General features: G+C 39.7%; 1 protein-coding gene across 1 annotated transcript in view; it reads right to left on the minus strand.

Annotated features, from left to right (window-relative positions):
* Positions 1 to 17340, minus strand: part of LOC128238844 (aldehyde dehydrogenase family 16 member A1-like) — a 114764-nt gene that overhangs the window by 32747 nt on the left and 64677 nt on the right. The window contains exons 6-11 of the mRNA XM_052955128.1: positions 4553 to 4705; positions 4022 to 4219; positions 2606 to 2704; positions 915 to 1058; positions 684 to 782; positions 196 to 335 (exon numbers count right to left, since the gene is read on the minus strand). Of these exons, the coding sequence (XP_052811088.1) occupies positions 196 to 335; positions 684 to 782; positions 915 to 1058; positions 2606 to 2704; positions 4022 to 4219; positions 4553 to 4705 (833 nt within the window). The remainder of the gene's footprint in view (positions 1 to 195; positions 336 to 683; positions 783 to 914; positions 1059 to 2605; positions 2705 to 4021; positions 4220 to 4552; positions 4706 to 17340) is intronic.

Genomic DNA, 17340 nt, shown 5'->3' on the forward strand with positions numbered 1-17340 from the left:
CTGCACTGGTTTTTAATAAAGCATTGTGTGGACCTCGGGAATTTATTGGAAATTATATGAGACTCTATCTTAGTTATATACTCAGTTTTATCTTTTTCTCTAATTGTTTAATCCTAAGTGGCACTGAGGCTTTGATTTAAACATACATTTTAAAATGACTTTAAAGAAATGGTACAACTTCAATCACTAACATACTTGGGTATCTGTCCATTGGGTGTGCCATCATCCAGGGTTGGTCGTTGTGGAATGTAGGCCCCAAATGTTTTCAGATCAAGGTCAACATTGGCTGGGCGTGGTCTGGCTTCCCAGGACGGGCGAACATATTCATACAGACCCTGCAGAAAGATAGAGGTGGTATAGTCACACAACATAAGAAGGTATACTAAAGCAAGTGAGGTGTAAGGAAATCCTTTAGTGGTTATGTCTTTCACCTCACAGAGGTTGTCTGTGTCGGGTTTTATTTTAAGGATGCTCAAAATGGTTACTACTGTTTCCACTACATGATTACTGTCTATACTGTCTCTTTTTTCCCACATTCTTCTTCTTTTTTATTCTCCAATTCCAATATACTAATAAAGCAATGATTAAGGAATTTACAGTACCGTCTATGACGAGTTACACTATTTTTGCTATGAAAATGATATACAATGAAATAATAATAGAATGTGAAAGGACAATCATACCTCCTTGCCCCCATCTCTACCATATCCACTCTGCCGGTAACCCCCAAAGCCTGCTGCAGCATCAAACATGTTGTGGGAGTTCACCCACAATGTCCCTGCCTACAACATGAATAAATATCACCATTACTCAGTAGAATTTTTTTTTATAAAAATACATATATGGAAATCAGACTTGCAAAATTTTAAAGAGATGACAATCAAGGATTGATCAAAACTAATACTTGTGTTTACCTTCACACTCATGGCAACCTCCATGGCGAGGCTGACATTCTCTGTCCAGACACTGCCTGCTAGTCCATACATTGAGTTGTTTGCCAGAGTTATAGCCTCCTTTGCAGTCCGGAATGGCAAAACCACCAAAACTGGCCCAAATATCTGTTTGAAGAGAAAAGAAATGATGACTCTTTTGTTCCATATAATTTAATTCTTATTACTGATACGAGGAGATTTCTTATTAGTAGTGAAAACATTGCTGCAAAGTTATGGTTTGCTTCTGCACATACAAGACTACTGGAAAGGGTATTGATATTTCATGAAAGCGTAGTAGTTAAATGCGATTTTAAAGCAACATAGCATTTCACACTGAAATAAGGCAAAATCTGGCCAAAATATTCAAGAAGCGCAAAGAGCGTATGGTAAAGTTTGAGGACTTACTCTGTAAAATGGGATTAAAAATTAAAACAGAAACTGATGGGGAAATGACTCTTCCATACCATACTTTTGCAAGATGGGTATCTTTGTTTATGGATGGAAGAGTGTTAAAGATAAGCCCTGGCCCGGCTGGCCAATTTCTGCCGCTCTGACAAAGATATTGATATTGTCAATTCAATAGTAGAGCAAGATGTCTGTCTTTCAAAGGAAGAGACAGGGAACATATCAGAAATTAATTGGATACTGCACTTTTGACCTAAAAACAGAAGCTGGCATATAAACAGAAGCTGGCAGATGTTGAAAAGACGTCAACATTGCTCTGTCTCAGCGCCATTAAAAGTATACCTTATACCAATGTATAAACAGTACACCAAAAGAAGCGTTTGCAAAATAATTTTCTGACTGGATATCACGGCTCAAAAAGTGTGTAGATGCCAAGGTGAAGTACTTTGAAGGACTAACATAGACACAAGCTATAACAATAACACACTGGTGTGGCTTTCACTTATAATACCCTCCTCATAGCAATATTGAATTCATGAAAACACATCAGAAGTGAACAATGCCCTTATCTCTTAGATATAATTTTACTAATACATAAAACTACAGTGGCAGTGCTTTCTTTTAGCCATGAAGTGTCTAATTTAACAAAGATATATATTTATTCCCACCTCAGATAAGTAGATCCAATAATTTAACCATGCTAGAAATTCTTATCTTGCCCACAGACAAAGATAAAAAGCCTGTATGGAAATACTTTTTAATGGTCATCACATTGTAATTATCTCCCTTGTTGAAGACTGTCGTCTGTAGCATCATTGTCTTGTGGCAATATTTAGAATGCTAATTAATTATTTCTCGCTTCAAATGTCACCATAAAACAGTTTTCAAGCACCTTACAAAAAATAATGCTCCACTCTCCTTAGAACTATTTAAAGACTGATTTGACTATTATAATAATCTGAATCACTGCACACAAATCCATGACAACCATGAATTATCGCATATCCATAAGCATTTATTTTCACTATGCACAAAAGAGTTCCAGCAAATAATACATTTTTACTTAATATTGTTTAACTGAGGTGGTAGAAAAAGCATCTACCATAGCCGCTCATGTAAGATAGGTTCATTCCAACTCATGCGCAGGATGTTTTGCAGAAACTCGGTAAACCTCGTTTCCGCAAAATACCATAGGCTCGGGTCGGAATGAACCTATCTAACACTCTCGGCCATGGAAGATACTTTTAGTATATTGCACAATTACGCACCTCCTCAGCGACCACCCTAGAGACAGTCTGTACATTGGTGATAAGGGTGGGGGGGTAGTAGCAGCCTCGAGCCGGGAAACACGCAGTAGCCTGGTACACCTGGATGGGCAAAATACTGTACATACACTAAAATATACACAAATAATACTTATAACTGTGTGTTTCTGCTTAAAAAATGAATATGATAAACAAAGACCCATGTATGATGCCACAACAGAAAAGACTGTCACTGCATTTTCCTGCATGCATTGACCCTTAGTTTATACTAATTTCTTTCAGTTCAGTGCAGTTTCTTTCAGTTTCATATATCAGTCTTAATTTTATCCATAGACACAAAATACACCTGCCCCACCTACCACTGCCCCCTCATATTGTGCGATCTTGATTCCTGAACAATCTTGATCCTGCACACAAAATACACCTGTCCCACCTACATCCGCCCCTTCATGATGAGCAATCTTGATTCCTGCACACAAAATACACCTGCCCAACCTACCTCCGCCCCCCTCACAAAGAGCAAATCGATTCCTGCACACAAAATACACCTGTCCCACCTACATCCGCCCCCTCACAATGAGCGAATTGATTCCTGCACACAAAATACACCTGTCCCACCTACCTCCGCCCCCCTCACAAAGAGCAAATCGATTCCTGCACTCAAAATACACCTGTCCCACCTACCTCCGCCCCCTCACAATGAGCGATTTGATTCCTGCACACAAAATACACCTGTCCCACCTACCTCCGCCCCCTCACAAAGAGCAAATCGATTCCTGCACACAAAATACACCTGTCCCACCTACCTCCGCCCCCTCACAATGAGCGAATTGATTCCTGCACACAAAATACACCTGTCCCACCTACCTCCGCCCCCTCACAATGAGCGAATCCATTTCTGCACACAAAATACACCTGTCCCACCTACCTCCGCCCCCTCACAATGAGCGAATCGATTCCTGCACACAAAATACACCTGTCCCACCTACCTCCGCCCCCTCACAAAGAGCGAATCGATTCCTGCACACAAAATACACCTGTCCTATCTACCTCCGCCCCCTCACAAAGAGCGAATCGATTCCTGCACACAAAATACACCTGTCCTATCTACCTCCGCCCCCCCTCACAAAGAGCAAATCGATTCCTGCACACAAAATACACCTGTCCCACCTACCTCCGCCCCCCTCACAAAGAGCAAATCGATTCCTACCCACAAAATACACCTGTCCCACCTACCTCCGCCCCCTCACAAAGGGCAAATCGATTCCTACCCACAAAATACACCTGTCCTATCTACCTCTGCCCCTTCACAAAGAGCAAATTGATTCCTGCACACAAAATACACCTGTCCCACCTATCTCCGCCCCCTCACAATGAGCGAATTGATTCCTGCCCACAAAATACACCTGTCCCACCTACCTCCGCCCCCTCCTTGCGGGCATCCTCCACAAACTCCTCAATTGACTTGCGTTGACTCTCATCAACAATCGCTCCCATATCTATTGTCTTGTCCAGACTGTCACCTAGACGAAAATGAGTTAGCCGAGTCTTCAGCTTCCCAACCAGATGGCCGTAGATCGACTCCTGCACAAGCAGACGAGATCCAGCACTGCACACCTGGTGAACAAAACACCTTTAAATTGGATCCTGTGTGTAGGAGCAAATAGACACTCATTTATCAGTCAACATTTGTATACAGGTGTGTTTGCATGCAAAAGTGAGCTTCATAACTCCAAGAATGTGTCTGTGATTTAAACTTAATATGAATGAAACATTTAAAGTATGCAAGGAAGATTATTAATCAAATGTTTGTGGTGTTGATAAAAAAAAATCAAATCCTTCTGAAGGCTTCATAAAGCCTTGTTACTGACTTTCACATGTGGACTAGGGTCTGAGATTTCAATTAAGATCACAAACACATGATAGATACTTATATGACTGCCTGCTAACCTGTCCCTGGTTGAACCAGATGGCATCCACCAGGCCCTCCACTGTACTGTCCAGGTCTGCAGACTCAAACACGATCACCGCAGACTTCCCTCCAAGCTCCAGGGACAGCTTCTTACCACTTCCAGCTATCAGGCGCCGCAATGTCTGGCCAACCTGAAACAAGAATTATCTTTAGAAAGGTTATACATGTATGTCGTAGATTAATGTTTGGGGTATGTTAAAATGGAATAAACTAAAAAAAAGGTTACCCATTAACAAGAAAAATGAATATATATATCATTGTGATTTGCCCTGATGAGAATGAAGCAAAACCGGTTGGCAAATAAGCAAATTTGTTGAATTGATATCCCCTGCCTGATTGGGCTAAGTCAAGAAATGGAAATCAATTGTTGGTGCAATAATTATATATGAGTTTGAGTTTGAAAAATATTGTATATAATGTAGCATTTAGAATTGACCAAGAAACCTAGTTTATGACTCCATGTTATCCATTTCTAAACTTAGATTTATCAAGGCGAACATTCTGATCAAGTTTCATGAAGATTGGTCCAGATAAATTGCAAAAAATATAGCCTCTAGAGTGTCCAAAAGTTTTTTTAAGATTTGACCTAGTGACCTTATTTTTGACCCCACATGACCTACTATCATCCTATTCCAAGATTTCATTGAGGCAAACATTCTGATTAAGTTTCATGGAAATTAAAGCAGATGTATTGCCTCTAGAGTGTTCCCAAGATTTCTGTAAGATATGACCTAGTGACCTAGTGTTTGACCCCATATGACCAATTTTAAAATTATTGTAAGATTTCATTAAGGCAAACATTCTGACCAAATTTGAACATAACTGACTATTCAATACCAATGTTTGGTTTGGGACACAATTTTTCAAAGATTTCACCTGATGACCTGGTTTCTGACCCCATGTGACCCAGTTTCGAACTATTCAACAACAATCAAGGAAAACAGTTTTATTAAGTTTAATGAATATTAGATTGCCTCTAGTGTGTTCCCAATCTTTTTTTTAGATTTGACCTATTGACCTTGTTTTAGATCCATATGACCCACTTTTAAAACACAGTCAAACTTTAACCAAAGAGAACATTCTGACCATGTTTGAACATCATCTGATCAATCACCACCATAAAATAGTTTTGAACAAGATTTTTGAAAGATTTGACCAAGTGACCTATTTTTTTTATCACATGTGACCCAGTTTTTTATGTGGTCCATATTTCATCCATGGGTACATCATGACCAATTTTGAACATAACTTGACCAATCATTACCATGATATGGCTCCAGACAAGATTTTACTAAGATTTGACCTAGTGACCTAATTTTTAATCATATGTGACCCACTTTTATTTACGACCAAGAGTTCATCAAGGAAAACATTTTGATCAAGTTTCATGAATATTTGACCATGTGTAACGCCTCTAGTATGTTCCAAAGATTTGACCTACTGACCTAGTTTTTGACCCCAATTTGACCCTCTTTTTTACGTGGTCCATATTTCATCAAGGGGTACATCATGACCAATTTTGAACATAACTTGAACAATCATTACCATGATATGGTTCCAGACAAGATTTTACTAAGATTTGACCTAGTGACCTAATTTTTGATCATATGTGACCCAGTTTTATCTATGACCAGAGTTCATCAAGTAAATCATTCTGTTAAAGTTTCATGAATATTTGACCATGTATAATGCTTCTAGTATGTTCCAAAGATTTTTATGTACATCATGAACAACTTTGAACAGAACTTGACCAATCATTACCATGATATGGTTCCAGACAAGATTTTACTAAGATTTGACCTAGTGGCCTAATTTTCGATCATATGTGACCCAGTTTTATTTATAACTAAGAGTTTATCAAGGAAAACATTTTGATTTAGTTTTATGAATATTTGACCATGTATAATGCCTTTATTATGTTCCAAAGATTGTTCTAAGATTTGACCTATCGACCTAGTTTTTGACCCCATGTGACCCACTTTTACAAGTGGTCGTGATTTGATCCAGGGGAACATTCTGACAAAGTTTGAACATTTTCTGATCAATGCCTACCAAGATATGGTGACAGACGGACGAAATCTTTGATTGGGCGGGGGATTATAAACCATAAAAGCCATAGTATATATCAACAATGAAAATAATGGTTTTTACTAAAAAGCAACTGAAAGGTTTATTAATGTGTATTACAGTAAAATGTAATGTTGGTTGGTCAAGTCCATCAAAGCAGACTCCCCACTACCCACTGTTTGTTATTTACGTTGGAAAATAGCTCATTGAGCTATTGATTCTTGTTATCATATACCCGGCATTAAATAAAGATTCTTGTATGTGGTATCTTGTATCTTGTGTGCACTGAACTTTCTGTCATCTATCTACATCTCAAATTTCATTTAGATCCCTTTAGTACTTTCTGAGATATGACCTTTACAAGCATCAATCAGAAACAAGAGGGCCATGATGGCCCTAAATCACTCACCTGAGTAAAATAGTTTAACCTTTGTTATCAATATAGCTTGTTTCTCAAAGAATATTGAACAAGAGCTGTCACAGTATGTGACAAATGCCCCCGAATGTGACATTGACCTATGAACAAGTACATAAAAAGTTGATCTTGCCTTTATGTGTCAAATACATAAGGCAAGTTATTTTAAATTGCCTCTGAGCATAAAAAAAAAACAACCATACTTGACAGCCAACACTCTTATGTCCTCATATTCAGCATTCCATTGTGAATAAACACTTAGTGTATCTTTCACCTTAGAGGTAGGGACAAGGGTCTTGCACATGACACATCGTCTTGGTATGTCGAAAACATATGGCAAGTCATTTTAAAATCTGTCCATATAAGAGAAAGTCACAGCGCGGACACGACAGCCTATATTTTCCGGCAACCAGAGTTCTGCATGGAATTCATTTCTTTGAACAATTTTGAAAAAGCACCAACCAAGGATCATTCCTATGAAGTTTCAAAAAAATATGGCAAGTCATTTTATTTTAAAATTTGTCCATACAAGAGAAAGTCACAGCCCGGACATGACAGCCTATACTCTATGTACTTATATGCAGCATTCCATTGTAAATAAACACTAACTGTGACCTTGACCTTAGAGGTAAGGACACGTGTCTTGCACACAACATCTTGGTATGTCGAACACATGTGGCAAGTTATTTAAAAATCTGTCCATACAAGAGAAAGTTACAGCACAGACACGAGTTATTGAGCCAGACACAGGACAGATGGACGGACGGATGGAAAGACAGATGGACAGACGGAAGGTGCCATTTTAATATGCCCACCTTCGGGGTCATAAAAACATACTGCCCAAACATGTTGCCTGGATAATCACTGACAGGACTTGTAACAGTTGCCTGCACACTGACAGGACTTGTCGATTGACTGCACACTGACAGGATTTTGTTCAGTTGCCTACACACTGACAGGACTTGATGATTGACTGCACACTGACAGAATTTGATTCTCACCTGCAACCTGACAGGACTTTGTTCAGTTCCCTGTGCACCACACTGACAGAACTTGATAATTGACTGCACACTGACAGCACTTGATACAGATGCCTGCACACTCACAGGACTTTTTTCAGTTGCCTGCACACTGACAGAACTTTGTTCAATTGCCTGCACACTGACAAAACTATGTTAAATTGCTTGCACACTGAAAGAACTTTTAGTATAGATACACAAATAACAAACAGTGCACAACCCATCAATAAACTGCCTTAAGCTCTAAAAATCAAATATCAGATCACATTCAAAACCATCAACTAATATTATCACCTTGACCCGTCTAGGACAACAGCACATTCCTTCTAATGTTAATAATAATATTTTTCTTATATAAGTAATAAGTGAATAACACTATCAACACAGAAGTTAAGATTATAGCATCTGCATGAACAACAAGAAACGCCGCAATGCGACAAAACCGGGGTTTTAATGATTGACGGAGAACTTCAGCCTGTGTCTGTTTTTCTATTTTTAGCAACAGTGACCTTGACCCTAGGGACCCCAAATGCAATTCATTGAAAGGTATCCATAAACTTTTCCTTTATACCAAGTTGGGTCAGGATATGTCAACCCTAACTTAAGTTATTCATTTTCAACCATTTTAGTAACAGTGACCTTGACCTTGAATCTAGGGACCCCAAACACAATACCATGAAAGGTATCCATAAACACTTCCTTTATACCTGGTTTGGTCAAGATATGTGGACCCTGACTTAAGTTATTCAGTTTCAACTATTTTTCTATTTTTAGTAACAGTGACCTTGACCTTGACCCTAGGGATCCCAAGTGCAATCCCGTGAAAGTATCCATAAACTCTTCCTATAGACCAAGTTTGGTCAAGATATGTCAACCCAAACTAAAGATATTCAGTTTCAACCATTTTTCTATTTTTAGAAACAGTGACCTTGACCGTAGGGACCCCAAATGCAATCCCATGAAAGGTATCCATAAACTCTACCTATAGACCAAGTTTAGTCAAGATATGTCAACCGTAACTAAAGTTATTCAATTTCAACCATTTTTCTATTTTAAGTGACATTGACCTTGACCTGAACCCTAGGGACCCCAAACGCAATCCCATAAAAAGTATCTATAAACTCTTCCTATAGCCCAAGGTTAGTCAAGATATGACAACCCTAACTAAAGTTATTCAGTTTCAACTGTTTTTCTATTTTTAGTAACAGTGACCTTGACCTTGACCCTACAGACCCCAAACGCAAGCCCATGAAAGGTACCCATAAACTCTTTCTATAGATCAAGTTTGGTCAAGATATGTTATCCCTAACTAAAAATATTCAGTCTCAACTGATTTTCTATTGTTAGTAACAGTGACCTTGACCTTGACCCTAGAGAACCCAAACGCAATCCCATGAAAGATATCCATAAACTCTTCCTATAGACCAAGTTTGGTCAAGATATGTCAACCCTTACTAAAGTTATTCAGTTTCAACCGTTTTTCTATTTTTAGTAACAGTGACCTTGACCTTGACCCTACGGACCCCAAACGCAATCCCATGAAAGGAATCCATAAACTCTTCCTATAAATTAGATTTGGTCATGATATGTCATCCCTAACTAAAGTTATTCAGTTTCAACCGTTTTTCTATTTTTAGTAACAGTGACCTTGACCTTGACTCTAGGGACCCCAAACACAATTCCATGAAAGGTCTCCATAAACTCTAGAGACCAAGTTTGGTCAAGATATGTCAACCCTTACTAAAGTTATTCAGTTTCATAGGTGAGTTTGACGCCACCCGGCCGCCCGCCCGCCAAACGATGTTCGTCATTCTAATAACCAGGTTTCACTATGTGAAAACCTGGTTAATAATCTACATGAAGTTCAATGGAAAAGTCTGATTATTAAAATAATAAGTAAAAATGAATTTTCTTCTAAAAAATAAAGTGTATAATAATTATTTGAATCTATGAACCTAAAAAAAGAACAATAACTAGAGATTGCTTTTTTGAAAAAGCGCTTGTCTCCCCTATTGTGTGGTCGTAGCTGAGAAAAAATAAATGATGGACATGAAATTTGTAACTTTGGACTGGAGACAAACCAACAGTGAAGTTTGGTTTATTCGATTATATTAAATAGTGAAGAGAAGAAAGTGTTGTTGATTAATCATGGAAAATGTAAACGAAGTTTGCATTGTATGAAGTTCCTGGGCACAAGCGTTATTCAATTATTGATCGGAAACCATTTTTCAGCTCACAGTCATCGTGACCATGACCTTTTACCTACTGATCACAACATCAATAGGGATCATCTACATAACCAACTTGCATACCAAGTATTAAGTTCTTGGGTGCAAGTGTTCTTTAGTTACTGAGCGGTAACCATTTCTTCAACTCAAGGTCATGGCAACCTTGACCTTTGACCTACTGATCTCAAAATCAATAGGGGTCATCTACTAGTCATGACCGACTAGCGTACCAAGAATGAAGTTCCTGGGTACAAGCGTTCTTAAGTTATTGAGCAGAAACCATTTTTAAGCTTAAGGTCACCGCCAACGTATCATTTTTTACCTGAAGGTAACCTTGACCTTTGACCTTTTGATCTGAAAATCAATAGGGGTCATCTTCTAGTCATGAACAACTAGCTTACCAAGTATGAAGTTCCTGAAACCAAAGGATCTTTAGTCATTGAGCGGAAACTTTTTCTTCACTTCAAGGTCATGGCAACCTTGACCTTTGACCTAGTGATCTCAAAATCAATATGGGTCATCTTCTAGTCATGACCAACTAGCATACCAAGTATGAAATTCCTGGTTGCAAGCGTTCTCTAGTTATTGAGCGGAAACAGTTTCTTCACCTCAAGGTCACGGTGACCTTGACCATTGACCTACTGATCTCAAAATCAATAGGAGTCATCTACTAGTCATGAACAACTATGAAGTTCCTGGGTACAAGCTTTCTTTAGTTATTGAGCAGAAACCATTTTTAAGCTTAAGGTCACTGACAACATATCATTTTTTACCTGAAGGTAACCTTGACCTTTGACCTTTTGATCTCAAAATCAATAGGAGTCATCTAATAGTCATGAACAACTAGCATACCAAGTATGAAGTTCCTGGACCCAAAGGATCTTTAGTTATTGAGTGGAAACCGTTTCTTCACCTCAAGGTCACGTTGACCCTGATCTTTGACCTAGTGACCCCAAATTCAATAGGGGTCATCTACTAGTCATGACCAACTAGCATACCAAGTATGAAGTTCCTGGGTCTAAGAGTTCTATAGTTATTGGGCGGAAACGAAGTGTGACGTACTGACTGACTGACTGACAGACTGATGGACTGACTGACGGACAGGGCAAAAACAATATGTCTCCCCATGAATGGGGGAGACATAAAGATATTACACGCAAATGATTTTTACATGGAAGGTCACCACGACCTTGACTATTGACCTTGTTACCCCCAAAACAATTGGGATCATCTAGACATCATGACCAACCTCACTTCAAAGTTTGGTGAACCTAGATCAAAGCATTCTTCTGATATTGCACGGAAATATTTTTTTACATTAGAGGTCACAGCGACGTTGACCTTTGACCTTGTGACCCCCCAAAATATAGGAGTTTTCTAAACCTCATGATCAACCTCCCTACCAAGTTTGGTGAACCTAGGTCAAACCATTCTCAAGATATTGAGCGGAAATGTTTTTTACATTGGGGGTCACCGCGACCTTGACCTTTGACCTAGTGACCCCAAAAACAATAGGGATCTTCTACACCTCATGACCAACCTCCCTACCAAGTTTGGTGAACCTAGGTCAAACCGTTCTCAAGATTTTGAGCAGAAATGTTTTTTATATTGGGGGTCGCCGCGACCTTGACCTTTGACCTAGTGACCCCAAAAACAATAGGGATCCTCTACACCTCACGACCAACCTCCCTACCAAGTTTGGTGATCCTAGGTCATGTGGTTTTCCAGTTATCGATCGGAAACGAAGTGTGACGTACGGACGGACTGACGGACTACCGGACAGGGCAAAAACAATATGTCTCCCCCAGAGAGGGGGAGACATAATTACTTCAGAAGTGACTATGTTGAAGACTTAATAAAATTTAAAATACATTCCCTTGTTACTAAAAATAGAAAGTAGTGGAATCTCCAACAAAAAGGGAGACCTAATAGCAAGACTTGCTGCCCTTGCTTCAAGAAAAAACTTTACATAACTATCAGATTTTAACAAAGTGTATTTATAATGAACTTGTAGCCCACGGTCTGAGGCCAATTTTTCTCCAGGGGCATAATTTGAATAAACATGGTAGATAACCAATCGACAATGTTACACACCAAATATTTAAGCACTAGGCTTCATTGTATTTGCCAAAAATGTTTTGCCAGAGTTCTGCATGGAATTAATTTCTTTGAACAACTTTGAAAAAGCACCAACCAAGGATCATTCCTATGAAGTTTCATCAAAATTGTCCACGCGGTTTAGGAGAAGAATATGATTATAACCAATTGTTGACATTTTCCTTTAGGTTGCCATGGCAACCAGAGTTCTGCATGGAATTAATTTCTTTCAACAATTTTGAAAAAGCACCAACCAAGGATCATTCCTTTGAAGTTTCATCAAAATTGTTCAAGCGGTTTAGGAGAAGAAGATGATTATAACCAATTGTTGACATTTTCCTTTAGGTTGCCATAGCAACCAGAGTTCTGCATGGAATTAATTTCTTTGGACAATTTTGAAAAAGCACCAACCAAGGATCATTCCTATGAAGTTTCATCAAAATTGTCCAAGTGGTTAAGGAGAAGAAGATGATTATAACCAATTGTTGACGCTGGACGACAGACGCCGGACATAGATTGATCACAAAAGCTCACCTTGAGCACTTTATGCTCAGGTGATCTAAAAATGGTCAATGTTCTTGTGCACTGCACTTTCTCTCATTGCCATCTATCTATACACCAAGATTTATTTCAATCCAATAAAGTTATGGTCAAGACAAGAGTGTGCTGGGCAGAAGGGCGGAAAAAGAGGCTGTTGTGTTCTCAGTAGCCACTCTATATGTATGTGCATGTAATATGATACCGGGACTTCCTGAAGATATACGATCATGAATAAAGCTAGAGAACAGTCATCTGTTGTTTCTAAGAATATCTAATCCCTGAACATATCATCTGGCGATGAGGATACTGTGAATTAATAGTGTAATATTTGGATTAATGATCATTTTGTTTAACTAATGTATAAAGACGTTCAACAGTGAACATGAAATGAATAATCTTCCAAATTTTCCATCCTTTGATGTGGACACTGACAAATCAAACGCTGGCCCGCGTTGGGAGAAATGGCTAGGGCGGTTAGAAAATTTAATTGTAGGATTAAAGGTAACAGATGATGACCAAAAACAGGCGCAGTTGCTTCATTACGCTGGTGAGAAAGTGTATGACATAAAACATTTTATGATGTAGAAAAAAGGAATACAGATGCGACCTTCGAGGCAATGGGGAAAGTGCTTAATGACTATTTCGCCCCTAAAAAGAATGTTCAAATGGAAATATACAATTTTCGGTCATGCAAGCAACATGACACACAATCATTAGATGAATTCGTGACTGAACTCCAGACACTTGCCAAAAATTGTGAGTTCACGAACGAAGACAAGGAAATTCTACAAAAAGTAATTCAGAACTGCAGATCGAACCAATTAAGACGTCTTGCCCTGCAGCCGGAAAAGGCATTATGCGACATATTAACAATGGTTTGAATGCTGGAGCAATCAGACTGACAGGCTGCTCCTATGGAGAATTTGGACACTGTGCAAAGGGTTTCACAACGACCACGTGGCAGTGTGAACAGGCGTGGGCATAAACAAGAGCGCGGTGGACAGCAATATGCAAATTCCGGCATGCCGAGAGGCTTATTGGCGAAACCCTGGCTTATCGGCGAGACCACAAGTTCGCGCTCCACTGAATGAAAATACCTGCCGAGCATGTGGTTATGAATACCCACACAAGCAGACCTGTCCAGCGAAGGGCAAAACTTGCAATCTATGCAAAAAGGCTAATCACTTTAGTAGGTGCTGCCGACAGAGGGGTATTAGGGAAGTTAAGCTACAGTCTGATTCAGAAGATGAATACAACTACCAAGTCAGTGTTAAAAGTGTTAGCAAAAACAACAAGACTCTGAAAACACTCAATAAACAATAAAGCAGTAAAAGTAACAATAGATACGGGTTCTAGTGTAAATATTATCAATGAAAACACATATGCCTTTCTTGAAAAACCAACACTTAAAACGAAATATTTACCTAATTTATTACCATACGGAGGGGGTGAAAGGTTGTTGTGAAATGACAGAAAAATGTACACAAATTTTACCTAGTCAAAGGTAATTACGGGACACTTTTAGGATTTCAAACGGCTTCAGACTTAGGTGTTGTAAAAATAATCCAAAATGTCAACATTTCACAGGAAACAATCGAAAGAAAATACCCAGGAATATATGCAGGTATAAGAAAATTAAAGCAGCAAACCGTGAAACTTCACATAAACAAGGACACTTCACATAAACAAGGATGTGCACCCAGTGGCACAAAAGGGCAGAAGAACTCCTTTTCATTTGCCAAAAAAAGGTCGAAAAGGAAATTGAAACAATGCTCAAAAATGTCATAATAGAGGAAACAAGAGATGTATGTCAATCATTATGCTCCCCCTGAGCACCATGTTGTCAGGATTATATGGACAATTAAATGAAATATGCATGGACCGAAATGACAGCTGATTTGTCACTGACATTGGATGCCGTTGAGACAGTTTTAAGAGTATGACCATTCAAAGTGTGAGGATAGAGTGTGTTATGACCATGACCTTTGACTCTATGACCTCGAAAACCATAGGAGTCATCAGCTAGTCACCAAAAATCTAAATGTCAAGTTTGAGGGCCATGGGTGCGGGCATTGACAAGATATCACACAGACAAGCTTTTATTGTTTAAGGTCACTGTGACCTTGACCTTTGACCCAATGACACCTAAAATCATAAGGGGTCATCTACAGGTCAGACACAACTCAAAGTCATTTATGAGAGCCATCGATGCAGGCATTGTCGAGTTATCACTCGAAACATTTTCGCATTTAAGCTAACTGTAAACTGGACCTTTGACCCAATGACTCCTAAAATCAATACGGGTTATCTCCTGGTCAGGCCCAACTTCCATGTCAAGTTTGACGATCAAAGGTTCAGGCATTCTTGAATTATCACTGGGAGAAGATTTGTTAACTTTTTGGCGTTAAAGGTTACTGTGACCTTGATCATCTACTGGTCAGGCCCAACCTTCAAGTCAAATTTGTTGACCATAGGTCCAGGAATTATCGAGTTTGCTTTCATGATCTCTGTGACCTTGACATTTGACCCCTAATATCTACTGGTCAGGCCCAACCTCCAAGTCAAGTTTGAGGGCCATGGGTGCAGGCATATTTGGGTTATCACTCAAACAACCTTTTATCATTCAAAGTCACTGTGACCTTGACCTTTGGCCCAATGACCCCCCAAAAACAATAAGGGTCATCTACTGGTCAGGCCCAACCTCCGAGTCAAGATTAAGGGCCATGGGTGCAGGCATTGTCGAGTTATCACACAGACAACCTTTTACCATTCAAGGTCACTGTGACCTTGACCTTTGGCCCGATGACCCCCAAAAAACAATAAGGGTCATCTACTGGTCAGGCCCAACCTCCGAGTCAAGATTAAGGGCCATGGGTGCAGGTATTGTCCAGTTATCACTCGGATAACCTTTTACAATTCAAGGTCACTGTGACCTTGACCTTTGGCCCGATGACCCACAAAAACATTAGGGGTCATCTACTGGTTAGGCCCAACCTCCAAGTCAAGTTTGAGGGCCATGAGTGCAGACATTGTTGAGTTATCACACAACCTTTTATTATTTAAGGTCACTGTGACCTTGACCTTTGGCCAGATGACCACCAAAAACAATAGGGGTCATCTACTGGTCAGGCCCAACCTCCAAGTCAAGTTTGAGGGCCATGGGTGCAAGCATTGTCCAGTTATCACTTGGAAAACCTTTTACCATTCAAGGTCACTGTGACCTTGACCTTTGGCCCGATGACCCCCAAAAACATTAGGGCTCATCTACTGGTTAGGCCCAACCTCCAAGTCAAGTTTGATGACCATAGGTCTAGGCATTGTTGAGTTATCACACGGACAACCTTTTACCTATTTAAGGTCACTGTGACCGTGACCTTTGGCCCGATGAACCCCAAAAACAATAGGGGTCATCTACTGGTCAGGCCCAACCTCCAAGTCAAGTATGAGGGCCATGGGTGCAGGCATTGTCTAGCTATCACTCGGACAACCTTTTACCATTCAAGGTCACTGTCACCTTGACCTTTGGCCCGATGATCCCCAAAACAATAGGGGTCATCTACTGGTCAGGCCCAACCTCCAACTCAGGTATAAGGGCCATGGGTGCAGGCATTGTCGAGTTATCACTCGGACAACCTTTTACCATTCAAGGTCACTGTGACCTTGACCTTTGGCCTGATGATCCCCCAAAACAATAGCGGTCATCTACTGGTCAGGCCCAACTTCCATATCAAGCTTGATGACCATAGGTCTAGGCATTGATGAGTTATCACTCGGACAAGCTTTAAAATTATTTTACCATTAAAGGTCACTGTGACCTTGACCTTTGACTTGATGAGCCCTAAAATCAATAGGGGTCATCTACTGGTCAGGCCCAACCTTCATGTCAAGTTTGATGTCCATACGTCTAAAAATTGTTGAGTTATCACTCGGACAAGCTTTGGTCTACCGACGGACGGACGGACCGACCTACCAACCGAACTACCGACCAACATGTGCAAAGCAATATACCCCTCTTCTTCGAAGGGGCGCATAATAAGGAATGAATCAACGCCATGGGTGTCTCCAATCATGATACCACGGAAGAAAAATGGGGACGTCAGGATTTGTGTTGATATGCGATTAGCAAACAAAGCGATTGAAAGGGAAGGCCACCCAATGCCAACCATCGATGAGCTTATACATGATGGATTAAAAGTGTTTAGTAAAATGGATTTGAAATCTGGATACAATCAACTAGTTCTCGAAGAAGATTCACGACCAATTACAACCTTTTCGATGCACACAGGTCTTTTCAGATACAAACAATTGAATTTTGGGACAAACTCCGCAAGCGAAGTATTTCAAAAGACAATAAGTTCAATAATAGCAGGAATTCCAGGACAAAGAACATTTCAGACGAC

Source organism: Mya arenaria, chromosome 6, assembly GCF_026914265.1.
Source record: "Mya arenaria isolate MELC-2E11 chromosome 6, ASM2691426v1".
Taxonomy (NCBI): Eukaryota; Metazoa; Mollusca; class Bivalvia; order Myida; family Myidae; genus Mya; species Mya arenaria.